We start from the raw sequence: 21696 nt of genomic DNA on the forward strand, positions 1-21696 counted from the left end.
CCTTGTGGAACCACCCGCATGCGCGTCCGAGAGAATCAGGGGCCGTTACGCATGAGACAGAAATCTGATCCTCTCGTACGTCCGTATCATCGTAGCAGGAACAGGTGGCCCAATGACACACATTCTATTACACGTCATTAGCAAACAAAAGGAAACATATAAAAGGAGAAATATTTTCCTCTTTTTCCAGTTTTACAGAACTCTTGTAAAACCCTATTTCCTGAATTTCAGATCATCATATTTCAACAGGGTTGTTTAAATTAATTTGATCACCCAAGTTTTTACCCTTTTGCCTTCTAATAATTTTTATTTTAAAATTTCATAAATTCATATTTAAACTTTTAATTTTAAATATTAATTTAAAATATTTCATTTGAATAATAAAAAATTAAAAAAATACATATACATGATTTTTTTAAAAAAAATAATGGATTTAATTAGAACTTCAAACAAAATTTATGTTTTTTAAAATGTAAATAAATTTACAATAAATAAGTATTATACTTTTAATATAATAAATTATTTTAATTAATTAAATTTAATATTTTAAATAATAATATCTGTATTAGTTTTTAGATAACGTATCATCATCAAATTCAAACAAAAACGAAGAACCAACAAGCAAAGTCCCCATTAGCAAGAGAAAGTGAAAATGCCAGTATGCTAAAAATCATTAAAAATAGTGGGAAAGAAAGAGGGAAAAGAAGGAAAATGACTGATATGTATCTGCTACAGCCATTGTTGATGTAATGTACAGGACTTGCCTAATTTTACTGGCCAAGAATGAATTGATATGCATACAAACTGTGCAACATAAGAACTGCTCCAACTAGTCTAAAATCAGCGCATACGAATCAAGCGAAGCAGAAACTACATGTATTTTCACAAAAATGATTTCTGATGAAGTTACTGATATTTGTGAAACTTAACTAACAGACTGTGACTTAGTGTTGTTTGTCTTGTCCTGTTATGGGTGCCTCTCCTTTGTTGGGCTTCGCTGGGACAACCTTGGCCGGAGTCGAACGCTCCGACTGAGTGAAGCGTATCAATATCTGCATAAGTATAGTAATAATGGCCAGTGCAGATGACGATATCGCAATACCCTTCCATGATGACAAAAGTGATGACCAATGGAGGAACTTCAAGACCCCCAAAACAAGTAAGCATGACCAGGACATAACAACCTGGTAAAAGAAAAATCGAAGAATTAATATAACTCCAAACTCTGCACATAATGATGGGAAATCAGTAAACCACCCTTGTCAAAGAATTTAAGCTGCAGATTAGTTGTTTTACTAAGACCAGTGCCTCACCACAAGAGACTTAATAGGTCGACCAATATCCTGCATTTCTTGGTCACTGAACGTGCCATCAGCTATATGCTTGTCCAATAACGCATCCTACCACACAAAAGGCAAATACTAAGAAAATCACAATGAACTGATACATAGGCTTTCACACAGATATGCCTCAGAAGTTGCTCTCACTTTTCCTTACAATTTCATATGTAAAGTTGAAGATACCAATTATAGAACTAGATGAAGTCAGATCCTGCAACACTAGTTGAGCAGCACACATACCTTGGCAACAAATATATCCCTGCACCATTGCGCAATAGCATCATCTGTTTCAGGTAGATCCTTCATCAAACGTCGTTTTATGTGTACATGCACCTGCAACAGCAACAGAGTTTTTACCAATTCCATAGAGTTCTTTCTTCGCATAGATCTGAACCATTTAGAATGTCAAATTATTATATGGATTCAGCATTTTCACGAGAAGAAGATAGCAAAATGACTCAAATTCAAAGTTCACAAACTTTTAATTGAATACAAAATTTATGAATATTCTAAACATGTAAAAATATAGGAAGATATACAAAAAGGAAGAGTATAGATTCTAGGCTATTATGGCAAGATATATTTCTATTCTAACACTCCCCCTCAAGAAGGAAGGCATATATCGTAGACTCCTAGCTTGTCAAAATATACTCAATCATGGTCCCTTAGGAGAGATTTAGTGCCAATGTCTGCAAGCTGGTCATTCAAACAGGCAAAACTAATGGCAATACATCCAGACTCGATTTTTTGCATAATGAAATGATAATCTATCACTATATGCTTCGTCCTTCCATGAAAAATGGGATTAAAAACGATGTGTTACAGCTTGACTGTCACAAATTAGCTTCATTTGTTCATTACCTCCACACTTTTAACTCCTAAAGACGTGACTTAAACCACATAAGCTCACAGGTGGCCGGGACCAGGGCTCGATACTCTACTTTTGCGCTTGACCTTTCTTGGTTCCCTCCTATTAAAATACAATATCATAAAGTAGACCATCCATCAAAAGGAGATCCTACCAATTTGCATCAAAGCATCCAACAATTTGGGCATGTCCCCTATCCTCATGCAACAAAAACTTGTCATGGGGACCTTTTGATGTATCTAAGAATACAAATTACTGCATTCCAGTGACTTGCGTAAGGGGCTTGCAGGAATTGGCTAACCACACTTATAGCAAAAAAAATGTTTGGCTGTGTGATTATAAGGTAACTAAATTTGCCAACAAGTCTTCTATCACGACTAGGGCCTTTCAACAGCTCCCCCTATCCAAGCACAAGCTTAAACATTTGGATAGATTTATAATCCAGCATACCATTTTTCTTCTAATATATCCAATCATACTTTCTTTGAAAAAGAACAATACCAGTACCAGATTGTGCTACCTTAATGCGTAGAAAATATTTTAATTTTCCCAAATCCTTATTCTAGAAATGATTGGTTAGATGTCGTTTGAGATGAGCAATGTCTTCATGATCATTCCCTGTTATGACAATGTTATCAGTATAAACTATCAAATAAATGTCTTTCCATGAATTTTAATTTAAAGCTAAGTTGTTCAACACTAAATTATTTTAGTTAAATAAGTATAATTAGTTTTAGTTTAAAACTAAATTGTTTAAAACTAAACTATTTTAGTTAAATATGTATATATACAAGTTAGCTCAGAAACCTATAAAGAACGAGCTCTTAAGTCTTAATGATTTTAATATCTGCAAACTCTAAGAGTGTAATTAAACTATACAAAGCTAAACTTTAAAAAAACTTAGGTTTGACTCATAAAAATTTATGCAGAGTTTGGACTTAATTCTCTTATGATATTAATCTCAGCTTACTTAATAAAACTGTTCACGAGCCTGCTCATGAACTCGAAAACAAGCCGAGCTCAAGAGCCTTAACGAGCTGAATACCATGAAGCTCAAAAGACACATAGAAGAGAGGACACCGGTCTTGAGTTGGATAAATAATGGAATGAGGAATGTTATACTACACAACAAAAGAGGGCATACGGTTGATTAAATAAAAAGCAGCAAAAAAAGCATCGCCCCATATTGGAACATGACTGAATGAGAAAGGTGAGTTGTTTCAACCATATGTCTATTTGTATGCTTAGCAACTCCTTTCTTTCTTTTTTTTTTTTTTAAGGAGTATGAGCACAAGAAGCCTAGTGAAGAATTCCAGAGAACAGATGAAAGATGAAAAGGGAGTAGAACAATATTCTAGTGCATTATCATTGATTAATTTCTTAATTGATACACCAAATTGGTCTTGCATCTCAACACAAAAACCTTGAAAAACAAAAAATATTTCAGACCAATTCTTCATTTAAAATAACTAAGTGCAGCAAAAATAGTTATCAATAGAAGTAACAACATATTGAAAGCCTAAATTGAAATTGACATGACTCTGTCCCATATATGTGAGTGAACAACTTCAGACATAGAAGAGGCCCTAATATTGATACACTTTCGGAAAGAAGCACGACTTTAGTTCCCAAGCTGACACGACTCGCATTCTAAAACAAACAGTTTGGATAAGCTAGGAACCATCTTTTGCAATTTGGAGTACTTGGATGCCCTAAACAATTATGTAGAAGATTAGAAGAGACGGCGGAAGTGAAAGCAACATGTGTTCTTGGGCAAAATAGTTGGTACAAGCCATGTGACTCACAGCCATGCCATTATTTCAACGTTTTCAAAGGAGCCATGGTTGTTATTTCACAATGAAAAAAATTGATTTGGTAATACAACCTATAATGGCCATTACACTCATTTGATGCGCAAGACCCTTCAAAGTTGCTATAGGAGACAACTATCGCGTGGTCTATGAATTATTGAAGGCAGAAGACTTTTTTCTTCACATTTTGAAGCCTTCCAATTTCCTCCCAAGCTGAAATTCATCCTTTTTCTCTACTCTTGAAGGGAATTTAATAGTAGAGAAAAGATTTTTATTACCGGAGATGTGATTGAAGCTATCAAAGTCAAAGATCCATGACCAAATAGATAAGAGACTTTGTCAAATAAGCAAATGAACACTAGATTTGGTGGCAAATAATGAGATGACAACTATTTTGATATTTGGTACCAAAAATAGTCCTCATAATCAACTCCGGTCAAAGTCAGAGTTTGAAGCTCAATTCTTTGCATCAAGTAGAGGTAGGATTCCATCTTCACTAGTCTGAGCCATGTTGGCTGTGTGAGAGGGATGATTAATATGAAGAGGGGGTTTTACCATGAAGTGACCAACATGTATCTTTGGTGTGTCCCCCTTTGTCACAGTGGATACAGTGCTTTGAACTTTTTCCCTTTCCCTTTTTGTACCCGTTCTAATTATGAGAATGCGTTTGCCATTATAGAATATTCGCTAGAGATTAACTCAAAAGTAGTCAAGGAGATGCACATAAGTCTAGCAGAAACATCTTCAAGTGGTGGAATCACAGAGAGAGTGAGAATTTGATCCTGAACTGAAACCAGATCTGAGCACAGTCTAATTAGAGGAACCACTACAAATTTCTTTCTATTTTCTTGATTAGATACAGAGGTTGTAAAGTGCATGAGAGAATTAAATTCATCTTAAGAGTTTCTACCTGACTCAAGTAGCTCGCCATGTCTTGATGATCCTATTGCAGGTGAACAATATTAGAATAACCTTATAGATGCATTGGATATTATTGGTGTACAAAGTTGTGGCCTTTTTCCAGGCTTTACAACATGTTACGCTAGATTAGAGAAGTGTGAGTAACTTGGGAGAGAGGAAGGGCCATAATGGACTGTATAATTGGACATCCACCTTGACCCACACGATCAGAAGCAACAATATATGTGGAGTGTTTGGACAAGGGGTCAAACTCATCCTTGACCCATGAACCACAATTCAACTAAAGTTGCCCGAGAAACATAATTACTACTGCCCTACAACTTTACAGTAATAATTGTAAGAGAAGCAGAAATTGAGGAGAAAATATGTTTTCCAAGGGTAGAGTTTAAAAGCGTCCTTTGTCATACTTTTTCTTCTGGGAAACATGTACTATTTAGGGAAAAGCGTTATAAACTTTTCATTCATGGGAACCCAATGTGTTAGGGTGAAGCAGAAGACTCGAGCAACCTTAAGGAAGTGATTAGTGATCACAAGTTGGAATCCGCTACTCGCGCCAGCGGATGTATCAACACAGGAAAAACTGTTTCAAAGCGTGGGGACTGCCGAGAAGGAATCCGTTGCCAAGGATCAAAGGACAAACTCGCTCGAAGCTATAGATTCTTCCTAGACGGTGTTGCAGTACACCTCCCTCCGGAAAAGAGCCAACTAAAGAAGGAAATATTTTTTTATTACACCTATTCAAGCTTTAACCCGATGTGAAAATAGAAAGAGAGATTTGAGGAATAATGGCTTGACAATTCACACTAGCTCAATGGCTATTCATACACAATTACAAGACTTCCAACCAATATAAGATGATATACCAAAAAGGACAATTATAAATTCTAGGCTAATACATCCTAATTAGAATACAAATATCTAAGCAAGGATCATGGCAAGATATATTCCTATTATAATAAGTACAAAAAATAGCAATGCTAATAAATTGTTAAGAAACAAATTAATTCTTTAAATGACATTTTAATAATAATATTCAAGATTGACTATTAAATCAAACTACTTAAAAATATTAAAACTAAAATTCAAGAAACTAAAGTTCATTTTATATAAAATCACTTTCTTATATAAATGGATTGACATATCAAATCACTACAAGAATTTGATTTAATAGTGACATATAAAGCTTCATTATCCAAAACCATGCATTAGGTTATAATTTCTAGGTTTAAAAAGTAATTTATGTATGAATGATTGCAGTAATAGCAAATAACAGTATGCATTAGGTTTTTCGAAGTTCTAAAAAAATGAGGATAATTTTAAACATTAGTGACAATAAGGTTTTAAAATGACTCTCTCGCTCCCAAGTTCACCCTCCCACTTACCCCCTCCCTCCTCTTGCGCTGGAATTGGACAATAAGAGCCATAGTGACCATTACAGCACAACATGATCCAAGAATAGTGAAAATGGACGAGGAATATCATATACCATCACAAATTGGCTGATATTTAAAACCATGCACTCACCTACAAGATTCACTTGCACCGGTAGATTATGTAAAATTGAAAATAGATGAGAAAACACATACAACAAAATCAGGCATCCATCATTTTAAAACCATTTTATTCCCCATTGTTCAACCACATTATCAGCAAAAGCTTTGCATGCCCATTTAATCATGCAGTTGTTTTTCAAGATCAGGTCAAAATTAGTAATGAGATGCCCAATAGTCAAAAGGTCAAATTAGAGGAAATACAAGAATCATACTCCACAAAATTACATAAAATATTGATGGTGAACTCTGGATCCTCACTTCATGTGGATTTGAATGCCATATTATTCCCATGCCCAAAGATGCTATAACTTTAATGTCCTCCAATAATTATATGCATGCAGCAGGGAACCAAACAGAAGACAACACAGATTGTGATAGAAGCAGCCCAGAATAAGCATTGAGCCTAGTTAGCCCAGTCACAAAACCACCGAGGATTTACTACAAGAAGAATGTCAAGGGCAAAGGAGTAGAAGAATCCAGAGTGGGGCAGCTGTAGAAAAGACAAAGGGGAGGTAAAGCTGTTGAGTAGATTCCCTGGTGCAATCATGAAGGAATATTGTGCTGTTATACCTTGCTGTCCTATAAATAAACACTGTAGGCATGCTAGGAGGTATCTTGAAGAATTGTATGCGAGGTTTTCTTTCTTTTCAGCTTGAGCTGGGCTAGCTAGTGCTAGATGGGTATTCCTGGTCTATTGTTTGAATAGATCGTGTTCTCCAGAAAGTTGATTCTAATAGAAACCTGAATTTAGTTGCCCTGTCATCAAGTATTTTGTTGACTTGTTCTCTACTCTGTTCTCAACTCTACTAATTTGGTCTGACCTGCCGTTATTTCCATCCCATGAACAAAACTCGTATGGAACGTGAAGTTGATGCACGTATTGATTAGGTGGAGAGGAGCATGATGAATCTAGAAGAAATGATTGCTGCCATGAAAGTTGACCAACAACACCAACTGTCCACGTTCAAGCAAGAACAGGACCATCAGTTCTCCTGTCTAGAAACATTGATTACTTCATTAGTTCGTGGCAAAGCACCTTCTTAGGATGTTGAAGCATCAGCAATGCAGTCCCACTGAGGTTACTCACTCTCATATACTGCCTAATCCAACTATTATGGTCGTCAATGATTCTTCTTTGTCTGTAAAAAAGATTGTACTTTCAAATTTTGATGGGAAGATGTCGAAATTCAGTTGGCCCTAGTTTGTATGGAGGGACCTGCGCTACATTGGATGCGTTGGTTGAGACAACGCACTCCCTATAATTTCTTGGCAACAATTTACATAGGAGCTGCTCCACCAATACGGGGGTGATATGAGAACCAATCTGTTTGAACGACTGGCTACTATATGGCAAGATCATTCAGTGAATGAATATATTGATGCCTTTGTTTCCCTTACTTCTCAGGTTGACGAGTCTGCTCATCAATCATTGGATTATTTTTTAAGTGGTCTCCTGGATGATATTCGCATCAGAATCCGCTCACGATGCCATGAATTTGCTCCAGACAATGGCCATTGCTTAAGAAATTGAGTTAGAGAATCACTTCATCATTCTAAAGCTCCCAATCGTTTCCTTGTTGGGGCACCTCAGTGGGCCTCGCATGGTGGGCCACCCATTAAAGCCGAACCCCTTAACCTAGTTAAGCCTTCCAGCCTTACTAGCCGCAAAACCACCCGATAAATCTTTCTATTCCACCACAAAACCACCATCTTCTACTGTTTCTTCCACCGCATCAAAACCTCGATCTTGAAGCTCCAGACAATATACCCACTAGGAATTCCTTGAACTCAGAGCTAAGGGATTATGTTAATCTCATAGCTAAGGAATTATGTTACAAGTGTAAACAACCCTTCCACCTCATGTATGAGTGTCCTAACAAATTGATTCGTGCTATCATAGTCGGTGATGATGAAGACCCAATACCGGATGATGAGATTGATCTTGCTGTGATGAATTCAGTACTTCCAAAAACTACTCAGAGTATTGAAGCTCATTTTTCTAATATGGAACTTCCACATTAGGGGGCATTTCTTCTTCTAAAACGATGAAGCTACAAGGAAGCATTGCTCAAAGGCCCATTACCCTTATGATTGATAGCGGCACCGTCATAATTTCATTTAGGGGAACTTAGTTTTACAATTACAATTGAACGTAGGGGCAACTCCTATTTTGGGGTTCAATTGGGGATGGGCATCATGTAGAATCTTCAGGGATTTGTCGCAATGTTTGACTTCAATTGGGATCGCTGGAAATTAATTCTAATTATTGTCTCTTTCCTCTCGGGGGCATTGCATGTTTTGAAACATTAGGGGATGTCCAAATCAATTGGGCCACCATGCGTTTGTCATTCATTCATCATAGGGGTTATGTAACTTTGTCGAGCAATCCTTCTATCATCCGAGAGGTAATACCTACTGCAAAGCTGCAAAAATTAAAGGATCTGGACTTTTTTATGTTGCTATTGGAAATTTCTCCACCATCCACTCCTCCTGGGGAGAATGAAATTATAGCAGACCAACGGACTCAATTGCAACAATTGTTGCATCCTTTTTGAAATCTTTAGAGATATCACTTCCTTACCCCCCCAATCGCCTTGTGAACCATCTCATACCATTGGAGGTTGGAACCATTGCTGTGAATGTAAAACCCTACCGCTATGGCCATTTCCAAAAAGACAAAATCGAAAAGCTTGTGGGGAAGATGCCAGCAGCCGGGATAATTCGCCCAAGCTCAAGCCCTTTTTCTAGTCTTGTCTTGCTAGTGAGAAAAAAAGATGGGAGCTGGAGATTTTGTGTGGATTACAAGGCTTTAAACAAGGCTATAATTCCTCATAAATACCCAATTCAAGCGAGATCACTGAAATGCCAAATGAACTCCATGGTACGAGATTCTTTTCCAACTTGGATTTGAAGTCAAGATATCATTAGATGAGAGTCAAGGAGTCTGATATGCCCAAAACTGCTTTTCGCACACATTGGGGCCAATATGAGTTTGTCGTCATGCCTTTCAGTCCGTCTCCAACGCCCCGACGACTATGAATGAATTGTTCATATCTGACTTGAGACGGTTTGTCTTGGTTTTTTTTTTATGACATGCTCATCCATAGCAGAACCTGGCATGAATGCCTACAACATTTGCAAACAGTTCTTCTGTTGCTATTGTCTCAATAATTTCAAGTGAATCAAAAGAAAAGCACATTTGGTAAGTCAATGGTTAGCAATGGATCCCTCCAAAGCATCTGTTGTTATCAATTGGCCAATTCTGAAAAGTATCAAGGCTGTACGTGGATTTCTGGGTTTAACATGATACTATCAGAGGTTCATTTATGGCTAGCATTGTTCAACCCCTTACTCAATTACTAAAAAAGCAACACATAGGAAAATTGGCTTGGTCACATACGACACAGGAGGCTTTCCCCTTCTACAATTAAAACAAGCTTTAGTCACTTCCCCTGTTTTAGCTACTTCGGATTTCACTAAGACTTTTACAGTGGAATGTGATGCTTCTAGCACTGGATTGAGGGCCATCCTGATGCAAGATCAGCGACCAATTGCATACTTCAGCAAGGCCATTTCGGACAAAAATTTGGCCAAATCAACTTACGAAAAAGAGATGATGGCTTTGGCACTTGCTATTAGACATTGGATACCTTACCTACTTGGGAGAAATTTGTCGTGCATGCTGACTAGAAAAGTTTACGACACTTGATGGAGCAACACATTAATAACCGAGCACAACAGTGTTGGGGTGCTAATCTGTTGAGCTATGCCTTTAAAATCCTTTACAAGCTAGGTGTTAAAAATGCGGTTGCCGATGCTTTGTTTAGGATCGGTGATGAAGGTGAGAGAATATTCTGAGTTGACTGGGATGTTATTCAGAAGGAGATAATTGATGATCCTCATCTGCAAACTGTCATACAGAAATTAAAATGTTCATCTTCCAACCCAAGAACCTATTCATTAGTGCAAGATAGGTTGTTCTACAAGGGACGGATTGTATTGCCTTCTATATCTTCTTGTATACAAAGATTGTTGGCAGAATTTCATTCCTCCCCTACAAGTAGGTGAGGATTTATAAAAGATTGTTTGCAAAATTATATTGGCTAGGGATAATGAAGACAGTTCAGAAATTTGTCTCTAAATGTTTAGTGTGCCAAAAACACAAATATGAAACTGCATCTCTAGGAGGACTGTTGCAACCTCTGCCTATAACAAACAGATTTTGGGAGGATATTTCCCTGAACTTCATCACCGGACTGCCACATTCACAAAGGGTTGATGCAATTCTAGTTGTCACGGATCAATTTTCTAAATATGCGCATTTCATAGCCCTGAAGCAATCATACTTAGCAAAAGCAGTGGCAAAAAATTTATCAAGGAAATAGTCCGACTCCATGGCATGCCAAAGACAATTGTTAGTGACCATGATCCTCTCTTTCTCTCAGCAATTTCTAGTCTAAATCGTTCTATTTACAAGGTGCTAAATTGAGGAAGAGTACGGCCTACCCCAGATGGAGACCTATCTTCGTTGTTTTTCTTCGAAGCAACCCAAATAGTGATACAAGTGGTTAAGTTGGGCTGAGTATTGGTACAATGCCAATCATCATACCGTGGCTGGCATGACCCTATTTGAGGCAGTATATGGGCGACCTCCTCCTACACTTCACTGATTCTTGTAGGGGAAACTAAGGTTGAAGCAGTGGCTCAAGAATTGGTCACTCGAGATGAACTGTTGAGACAACTCTCATTTAATTTATGAAAGGCTTAACAACGTATGATACAAGCTGCTAACAAACATCGAAGAGAAGTGGAGTTCAATGTAGGAGAATTCATTTTCCTAAAATATGTCCTCATAGATAGACGTCAATGAAAAGCTTGATATTTTGGCTCATTCAAAATCATCCAAAGAATAGGAGCAATAGCTTACCGTTTGCAGTTACCATTCGAGTAAAAAACACATCATGTCTTTCACGTATTCCCAGTTGAAAAGAGCAGTGGGGCAACATCCAGTAACAAATGAGTTACCAAAAAACTTGGATGGAAATTCCAACTTAGTCGAACCTGCAGTGTCGAAGGGTTCATAAGGATGGGTCCCCAATGTCATAGGTATTAATTAAATGGAAAGGCAGTCCGAATGAAGAAGCAACATGGATGGACACTCTGAATTTCCTCAACTAGTTTCCTTATTTCAGCCTTGAGGACAAGGCTGATTTTCAGGAGGAAAGCATTGATAGAAGCATTGGGCCTAGTTAGCCCAGTCACAAAACCACCAAGGGTTTACTATAGGAAGAATGGCAAGGGTAGAGTAGAAAAATTCAGAGTGGGACAGCTGTAGAAAAGACAAAGGGGGAGGTTATGCTGTTGAGAAAATTGCCTGGTGCAATCATGAAGGAATATTGTGCTGTTATACCTTCATGTTATATAAATAAACACAGTAGGCATGGTAGGAGGTATCTTGAAGATTTTTATGCGAGGTTTTCTTTCTTTTCAGCTTGAGCTGCACTAGCTAGTGCTAGATGGGTATTCCTGGTCTATTGTTTGAATAGTTATTGTGTTCTCTAGGAAGTTTTCTTCTTTTTTTTTTCTGTTGTCAAAGCTCTAGGAAGTTGATTCTTATAGAAACCTGAATTTAGCTACCCTCTCATTAAGTATTTTGTTGACTTGTTCTCTACTCTGTTCCTCGCTCTACCAGATTGTTTCAACATTTAAATTCATACATGTAAATGCTTTATTTAGTTGAGAATAAAGCTTAAGTCTATTCACTTACCACTGAGGATTGACCCCTAAACATCCTGAGCAATGTAGGCTGAGGGGAACTTTTGGGTAAGGCTACTGTTACATCATAAATGGCTGGAACAAATGAGCGCATATTACTCACTGCTGAAACAAAGCCCTGAAAGAAACAAAGATTGAAGCCATCAAGATGGATGACTAAGCAGTAAGCACATATAAATTTGAAATGAGTACACAGCCTGTTCAGAAGGAAGAAAAAGGGGTGAGGGGGCAAGGGCAGAAACTTAATGCAAAGTGGGTCTTGAATGCAACACTTGCTATCACTTACCAAGAGACATTCATGTTCAGCATACACCATCAAAAGCAAGGAAGAAAAATGTAAACAGAAAGAAAACACCCAGTCACATCCTTTCATTATCATCTTTTCTGTTATTGGAAGAAGGTTTCAACACAACAACATCATGTAAAACTTCTCATTAAGTTAGTAGATAAGAATAAAACTGAAGTTCACATGCAAACATACAATACAGATTAGGGTGGAGCCACCCTAATTTGGAAATTTGGTTTGGTATATTAAAGAATTTCATTTGAGCCAATTTCTAAATTTTGGACTCCTTCAGTTTGATTGAGATTCCTAGAACCACCAAAATCACCAGAACAAAATTAACAAAACTCCATGTTTTGTTTTAGATTTAGGGTTAGTTTATACTTTTCCTTTCTCCTTGCAGACGCCGTTGCCCTCTACCGACTGCCCCAGTCCCTCTCTATTTCTCTGTCAACTTTGTAGACTCTTTTCCCTCATGATTTCTTTCCCTTTCCCGTCAAGACTGATACCTCTTTGTTGCCCTCTATTTCTCCTCAAGGCATATATCCTCTTTATTCTTTCCCCTCTCCCTTCTCCACACAAAACCCAAGAGAGCTCCAACGCCTATATTTGCTTATAAGAACAAACCTACCTCTCTTCTTATTATGCCACATATCCCCAACCTCAACCATGACCTATTGGTCATAGAGCAGAGGTCATATAGGTCCCACATGATAGAGATCTGCTTATACTACTAATTGGGCTCAAGGGTTCATGCCATGTTCCTCACAACCATGACCATCAGGATCAAGTCTAATTAATACCCCAAGTCACCTAATCTTTCTTAATGAGCACCACATGATCCTTATGTAAGAATCTTATAGGGGATTTATAGCCAAAAGGGCATATTAAATAACAAGGAGCTCAATAAACTCTTAACAGACATGGCACTAATATAGCTACAATAACATGGTATGGATCCCTAAGCTCCCAATGACTATTGACACCTCCAAATAAGAATAGAGGGAGTAGTCTACCCAAGAAATGATTGATTTGATCTCATCTGATTCCATGCACCAATCCAATGATGCCTTCAATTTGTACGCTTGCCTGGACGGGACATATGGCACACACCTATTGGGCGGAGAGCACCATATAACCCTTAGAGTACCAAGTATAGAACATTCTGAGACTTATAACTCCTGCATTAATCTGTCTTATTTACTGTCTCCCTCATTCTCCCATTTACTACCTCTTAACCACCTTTACTTAGCCATTAGAGTGCCAAGCATGGAAAGCCCCAATTGGCCCTTTGACCCCTCTTTGTTTACAAGAACACTATCCACATAAAAGTAGTCATAGCCTCAAATAAGTGGTTGTCTGAAAACACCCTAAGGTCACACGATGGCCTCAAGTCATCCCTGACAACGCAGCCCTTATCCAAACTCCCTGCCCATTACAAAATTATCAACTTCCTTTCTGGCTGCCAATAGAATCTCAAATTGACCTTAAACCCATAGCTGGTCATATCCATCCCTTCATTTAAGCTCTTTTTTTATGCTTGCTTATCTATAATGATTCCCTCTAGATGTTCATTTCCTGCTCATATACTCAGGGCCACAATCTCAGATCTTCAAAAGTACAATTATATCTCCTCATTTCTTATGGAGAAACTCTATTGGACAAATATCTACAGTAACTCAATGAGGTTATTATGTTTTAAGCTTTCTACATGTATAGAATAATATCTGTGTTGCTAAGTTGAGTTTAAGAGTGCAGTACTATTGTCCATTTTGTAAAAAAAATTTATCCTTATAATCATGTTAACGGGTGAGGAACAGTCTATCAAGATTTTCTTTACAATTTTCTTTTACCTATCTTCATCATGGTGAATATATTCTAAATTTGGATGAACTCAATTCTCTCTTTTTCAAAACTGAACCACTGAATTGAGCCAAATTTTCTTTTATTTTATTTTATTAGGGTCAGTTTATTTGTTATGAACAGTTCAGTCTTAAATTTTAAGAGGCTCAGTTAATTTTGGTTTGATTGGTTCAATTTGATTCTAACTTCTAAACAGAACCAACCAATTGCACACTCCTAGGCAAGCAGCAGCCAGCAAGCAAATTGAGGAAATGATATGCACAGTCCACAGAACAAAACGGGGGAAAAAAAAAACTAAAAGAACACTTCCAATTGTGTGATAGCTCATGAGATTTGGATAGCATGCACAAGAAATATGCATGTGTCCATGCAACAATCCAAGGGTTCTTAGTGCGAATCATTCAAAATAAATATCAAACTTTTTCCTATTACTTTTTAGAGGCAAACAAAAGCTATATTGCAAGCAGCATAACGTTTAATCCCAAAGAGAACTCATTTTCTAACCCAAAATCATCTTAGACGACTACAAACCCCATGGCCTAATGCAAAAATATGCACCTGAACTATATTGGTTTCGTCTCTTCGCATTCAATACTTCTTCTGACCCCATCACACACATCCACATGATTCTTGATCCCCTTGCGCACCCTAACTTATATTTTTATAACACCCAAAACACATTTTTTCATATAATTTATGCATTTCAATATTTCACTCTTTCTCTATTTGTATATTCTCTTTCTTCCTTTTTGATGTGTTGAACTAAGTGAATATGGAAAAAAGTAAAGTTAAAACCCTTAAAAGGAATTTTTGAATATTATGAAAAACATAAATTTAGGGTTGTGTTTGTGTGTGGTGCGATAAAAAAAAAGTATAGGATGTGGATTGACCAAACCATAAAAGTTCAGAGATGATTTTATGCATTATGCCAAAAAACTATAATATGTTGGTTTAGTTAGCATACATGAGTTGAATAGTTTAAGTCAGCTTTCAAATTTACAAAAACAAATTTGTACAATTTGGTTTAAAAGTTTCTCCAACCACCATGAATTCCCCCATACAAGGCTATATCAACAGCCAGGCCTACAGCACCTATTATGTGTCCATAAAGTGATCAAAAATGCAAAAACAATAGCTATAGCAGGTTTGTAGCACCCTTGAAGCCCAAAACCATTTTCATATCACTGATAATATATGTTCCATAATTTTGCCTCAAGATACAGAAAGACTGAAATGCCATCCATGGCTGAAATATAACCTGAGATTTTCCAATCAGCCTAAGAGTTCCATATTGAACCAGAATCCAACAGAAGTTTAACTGACATACTTTTAAATAAATATTAAATATACATTATAATTCTATTTTTTAGTAAAAAATAGTAAGAATATAATTTTCATAACAATAAATGTATTTAAATCAATGAAAAATAAGCTTTAATATATTAAAATTTTATAGCAAAACAAACAGAATTTTCTTTTATAGTTCTATAACACAGTAAACTTTTGCTAACTAAACATTAATTTGTGAAGTTACAAGTTGACGAAATGAAGAAATCTTCATCTTTATTTGCAATTGTCACCGATCAATTATTACTAATTATTTTATATTTAAATATAATTTTAACTTAATAAAAATAATTTGGGTGTATTACATTTTTTATTACTAATGATCAATAAAAATATTTTGAACTTAATAAACAATTAAGAAGGGTAGTTCTTATTTTATGGTAAAAAATTTATTCATTTTAGTAATTTTGCAAGAAGAAAAATATATATATATATATCAACCAGCTTCAAATTCTATCCATTAATCCAGGTCAAAATCCCAAAGACAGATGCTTTATATATATATATATATTTTTTTTTTTTTTTCTAATAAGAGGATCCACCTGCAGTAAACCCCGCCAGGTTGACCAGGTCAACCTCAGTTCTTTAGAAATTTTAAGCATATAAACCATAATAGTCACTGGTAAGGTTCTTTGTCAATAAATACAGTCAAGAAACAATATTTAATTGCAAAAATGGACATGTTAGAGTCAGTAAGTAAACATAAACAATGAATAATCGACTATAATAGGAATTACGTTGCGTCTTAAAAATACATGTCAGCCAAAATGCTTTAGCAAGAACTAGAAAATTATTAAGGAGCAAGCCAATAAATTAGGCCAACCCAAGATGTTTTTGTTATTCACTTATTTCTCTGTTGTTTATTTACCAATTTATCTTGTTTCTTGGGTTTATTTTCCCCTTTTTTAGGCCAAAAAAGAAAGGTGCACTTAATGAGGAAAAAAAGGATGCAATAAGAATTTGACCTTAGTACGAGGAATCAAAACATTTCTAGGAATAGGCAACCCAGCTGAGGTTGCATATTCCTGTGCTGCTAAAAGCTTTGCCTGCGTAAAACGAGTTCCTTCGACAAAAAGAGCCAACCAAAAAGGTCGAGGGAAGTCTTTTAGCTGTTGAAGACCTGACTGCAGACAGAATTCAACAAATTAAAAACAGGATCAAGAGGCATACGTAGACGGATACATATGCATCAAAGACAATGTGAAAGGCAATAAAGGAAACACCAGTAAGTGACACACACAGTTGCACACTACAAACATAGGGAGAACATACTTACAAACTCTTACCTTTAAAGTGCTTTCATCCTTGGCCCAACTTCTTTCCAGGAAGAGGTACTCAGAGAACCACATGGACCAGCCTATGACCTACATCATGTTGTGAACAGCAATTATCCTATGCATGTGGAAGTGCAGATCACAGAAACAATAAGTCAAATGCAAATTCATATGGCATTGCACATAACACGTGTTAGGAGATAGAAATAAATGCGTGAAAAACTTAAACATGCTAATACCTCAGATATCATACTGTAATGGAATATTCAGTAACTAATGCTGCTTAATCACATTTGTTGATTTTCTTTCCACTTTTCCAGCAAATTTTAAAGACAGAAATAAATGATTAGTCATGTGAGGAGGATAGAAATATAATCTGCAAAGGATATTGGTTCTCCCTAAGTTCCCAACTTTAACTTGCAATCTCTTAAAGACTTAAGATAACTTATCCTGCCTTTATGATGTACATGTCTGAGATAAAATATTGGTGTTAATTGTTAAATCACTTCCGAGTTCCAATTCCCATTTATTTGAATAGATTCCATTAAGAATTACTGAATTAGTTCAATGCTCAGCAGAAAAAGAAAAAGAAAAAAAAAACCTCAATTCCTATGTTAAGAACAAAAAGTTAGACCACAACTGAATTTGAGGCATCATAATTGATCAAGTTATCAAGAAAGTAAGGTTAAAAACTTAAAATATACCGGAAGGACTTTTGATGATTTCTTCATGACAGCTAATGCACTGCCAAGGCATCCTGCCCGCTGTCAGAAGTGAACTCAGTGATTAGCCAGCAATACAAAGATAAAAAAATAAAGAAAAAAAAGAGAGACTTGAATTCTCAAATAAGTAAGGAAAATAAATGCACAAGAAACTCATTCTAGATCAAACTATTTCTGCCTTATAATATGAGTACAGCACGAGCATAGATCATATTCAAATGCTGATGGTAAATAACTACATATGGGTATTTGTTTGTGTTGAAAGGTACTTATATAAGCACTCATCTGAGTGAGCATATAAATATTTAAATTTGTGCCTTTTCACATGTTTTCTGCTACAGAAAACAAGTTGCTCTGTGTATCAACTATATACCTGAGCCAAAACCCATCCAACAAGCCAATCAACGTCACTTCTGTGGTTGGGTACGAGAAGTGCATGTTCTTTGCCTGAAAAATTTACATCATGAGCATACAAATAAACCACCAAGTATATTTTTGAACTAGACCTAAATTTATACTTGACCAACAAGAGAAAAAAAAAACAAAAAGCCACCATCTTGCTTAAAAAGTGTTTTTGCCTTACCCATTAAAGAGAAGGTCTCCTTATCTGTAAATAACTGCACCTGCAGAATAATTATTAATAATTAATTGAAATGTTCATCAAATTTAACCTATTATAAAGTAAAGAAAAAATATATACCTAGTAACATATTCGATAATTAGCCATCAATGAATCCAGAAAATTATGCGTATTGATTATAAAAATAAAAGATTAAGGATGCAAAAGGTCAAAAAGTCAAAGTTCAAAGAGTTTAATAAATCAAAATAAAACAATAGGAGTTCAATATACTTTTCTTAATTAAATTATGGGTGTATTCAACCATTTTAAAATGGTTAAGAAAAAGCACTACACATGTTCAAAATCCCAAGTTCGTCACCAATCTACTAACCTTCAAATTCAATTCCAATGGGAGCAAGAAACATATTATTATGATCTTTATGGATCTAATTTGACTAGATAACCCTCCCTCTTTCTATCACCCTTAAATAGGAAACGCATCCTCTTATCTGACAAACAATGAATACTAATTGCATACAGCTACTTATAGATTGGCATTGTCAATTTATCATATGGAAATTTTCATGAACCAAACTAAACAATTTTATCTTATAAACCAAACATAATTTGGTTTTTAACAAAAAATGGACTTTTTCATTGAGCGTAAGTCCAATATAAGACCCAACCCCAAGAAAAACAATAATATACCTATAAAACTAAATGCAGTATTAAAAAAAAAAAAAACTTATATGATTTAATACAGTTCAGTGGTTCATAGCCTGGTTTGCTTTCTACAACATGAGAAACAGAACCTATACTGAATCCTAAAATACTAATACAGATTGGTGTATTATTTAGATTGCGTAGCAAACATCCTTAGTTCGTTGGGTGCATTAAGCATCCTCAAGCAACAAAATGTTTAACTTGACAACACTACTTGTCTAGAACACTCCAATAATTTGCTTTCTGCATCAAAGACCAAACATAGAAAAGAGCAAAAGCAACCACAGATTAAGAATGACACTATGCCATTAACTCAATCAAGAAACGACTTTCCAGAAACAAAAGCATGATCATCTAAACAGTTGCCGCTCAGATGAAGAAGATTACTCAAACTTCTAAACAAATGATGTCAAATTGGAGAAATTATAAACCAAAATAATAATAATAATAATAATAAGAAGAATATGGCAAGACAAGAGATGAGTTTTTTTTTAAAAAAAATTAAACCTTCACTCCCGCCCACCAATCAAAAACCCATACAAGCTCCAGCCACAACAGCTCTGCCAAAGCTCTATTGATCGTTCTGTATGTGCTCTTGGACAATGGCCGAATAAGAACAAAGCAGATAGCCTGAAAATTTGAGTCATTATGATATAGCTTTGGTTAAATCGACTGTCCATCTAAAGTCATCAACTCTAAAGATTTCCATAACATAAACATATACAAGAGATGAAGAGTTTGAATTGCATAAAGAAGTAGAGAATACAGCTAGACTGAAATGGAACTCAACAAATTGAAACTAAAAAACCAGAAATCGAATCCATCAACAAAAACAAAAACCGTATTCAACTAGTGTCTAAAAACCCATAAATGCAAAATTGAATCACACGAGATACCTGAATGAGATTAACAATAAGGCCAGAAGAGAAGAAGAGAAGTCCCAAAGGCAAGATGACAGCTACTGCAGGAATCGCCATGACCCAGAAATCACCACCACCTCCAGCACCAACACCGATCGAGAAAGATTTAAAAACAGATTGATTGGAGAGATCGGGGATGATACCCAAATCCAAAAAGTAAATGAAGGCTTAAAAGATGAAAATTTTCAAGCTTTTTTTATTGTTTTTCAATATCTTGGAAGTATCGAAGTGGATTTTTGGGTAATTATGTAAAGGGATTGAGGTAGATTGAGAGATGAGAGTGTGAGGCTCATGCACTGTGTGCAAGCGTGAGCTATGATATGATATATAGATAGAGAGAGCTTTAAACGCAGTTTCCCATTTCAAGGAGAAGAGAAAACTTTCCTTACCTTTCCTTTCCTTTCCTTTCACTTCCTTTTCTTTTCCTTCTTCTCTCTGCTATGCTATGACAAGTTTTCTTTGTTTTTTTTTAAGAAGATGACGAGTTTTCTTCCTCGTTGTACGCACCGATCCCTGAAGAAATTATAGGACGCATCGATGATCATTTGTAAAATTCTTAGGGATAATTTAAAAAAAGTCCCCCAAGTATAGTCAAACATACAAATAAATCCCCATTTTCTATAGTTTATCCTTAATGGGGCTTCAAATAATCTATGAATGGTAAAAGAAATCTAATTTTCCATTATTTATTTGTTAATTATAAATCGTTTAAAAAGATGTGACATATTTCGGCAAAAACTGCAATCGCAATCAAATTAATTTATTTTTCAATGTTTTTTTTCTCTTACCAAACAAGATTAGAAAAAAGCCATCAAGTTTCTATTGCTTTGACGAACTCATTTGATCTCTAATTTTGTCCTGACAACAATGCAAACATGTTGAGCAATTCCAATTTGGTTGAGATTAATTTGTGGGGTAGGGTTGAATAAATTGGCAGCAACCATATTTTGTACACCAATTAATTTGGTGAGCTATGCTTCAGCTGCACGTAGGGTAAACATTCGGTCGATTCGGTTTAAAATTGAACCGAACTGAATAAATTGAAAATTGAAATTTTAGTATTTATAAAAACCGAACCGAATCGATTTTGGTCAGAAATCGAATCGAATCGAACCGGTCTGATTCGGTTCGATTCGGTCCGAATTGATCGGTTTCGATTTTTAATAATTTTTTTATTTTTCACACTTTATTTTTAATATTTTAAAATTTAATTAAAATATTTTAAACTTAATATAATTTAATTTCTCTATATTATTGAAAAAACATATTATTATCACTAATCGGTTCGGTTCGGTTTTTTCAGTTTTTTTCTGATCAAAATCAAACTGAACCGAAATAACTAAAATTTTTAAAATTAAAAATCGAATCGAACCGAAATATATAAAAAATCGAACTAAATTTTCAAATCGGTTCAGTTCGATCGGTTTTTTCAGTTTGAACCGAATACTGCTCACTCCTAACTGCACGTAGAAATTTAGTACTGTTTTTTTTTAAATTATTATAATTAAGAGTAAGATTGGAGTAAAATTTGAGATTTCTCTTATTTATTCAGATATATTAATTAGTAAATTAAACCTGTGAGTTCAGCTTATTTAAAATGTAAGATATAATTAAATTTCATATTATTTATATTTTATTTAAACTCATAACTAAAAGTCACTTACTTTCATTCCTTAAATTACATTTAAATTTATAAAAAGAATATTATAATTAAGAAAAAAATTTATTTAAATATGA

The 21696-nt window shown here is 35.4% G+C and overlaps 1 protein-coding gene across 3 annotated transcripts; it reads right to left on the reverse strand.

The window, feature by feature from the left end:
• Positions 1–698: 698 nt before the first annotated feature.
• LOC110621013 (1-acyl-sn-glycerol-3-phosphate acyltransferase 2) lies at positions 699–20476 on the reverse strand. Of its 3 annotated transcripts, XM_043958897.1 has the most exons (12): positions 20349–20476; positions 19936–20036; positions 19547–19669; positions 18341–18380; positions 18131–18204; positions 17740–17799; positions 17048–17125; positions 16727–16885; positions 12261–12386; positions 1581–1673; positions 1314–1400; positions 699–1184 (listed from the first exon to the last, which is right to left on the reverse strand). In XM_043958897.1, exons 2-12 carry the CDS (start codon positions 20014–20016, stop codon positions 945–947), a joined length of 1161 nt encoding a protein of 386 aa, XP_043814832.1. In that variant the 5' UTR covers positions 20017–20036; positions 20349–20476; the 3' UTR covers positions 699–944. The 3 variants fall into 3 exon arrangements, with proteins under 3 accessions (XP_043814832.1, XP_021620697.1, XP_021620698.1); XM_021765005.2 differs by having other exon boundaries at positions 19936–20458; XM_021765006.2 differs by lacking the exon at positions 12261–12386 and having other exon boundaries at positions 19936–20462.
• Positions 20477–21696: the final 1220 nt, after the last annotated feature.

Source organism: Manihot esculenta, chromosome 8, assembly GCF_001659605.2.
Source record: "Manihot esculenta cultivar AM560-2 chromosome 8, M.esculenta_v8, whole genome shotgun sequence".
Lineage (NCBI taxonomy): Eukaryota > Viridiplantae > Streptophyta > Magnoliopsida > Malpighiales > Euphorbiaceae > Manihot > Manihot esculenta.

Excerpts from the sequence above, each read along its gene's own strand:
- LOC110621013 (XM_043958897.1), bottom strand. The coding sequence starts at position 20,016 with ATGGCGATTCCTGCAGTAGCTGTCATCTTGCCTTTGGGACTTCTCTTC. Across the intron at positions 19,670-19,935 it reads TTATTGTTAATCTCATTCAG|GCTATCTGCTTTGTTCTTAT; the intron begins GTATCTCGTGTG and ends TCAAATTTTCAG. Across the intron at positions 17,126-17,739 it reads AATCATCAAAAGTCCTTCCG|GTCATAGGCTGGTCCATGTG; the intron begins GTATATTTTAAG and ends AACATGATGTAG.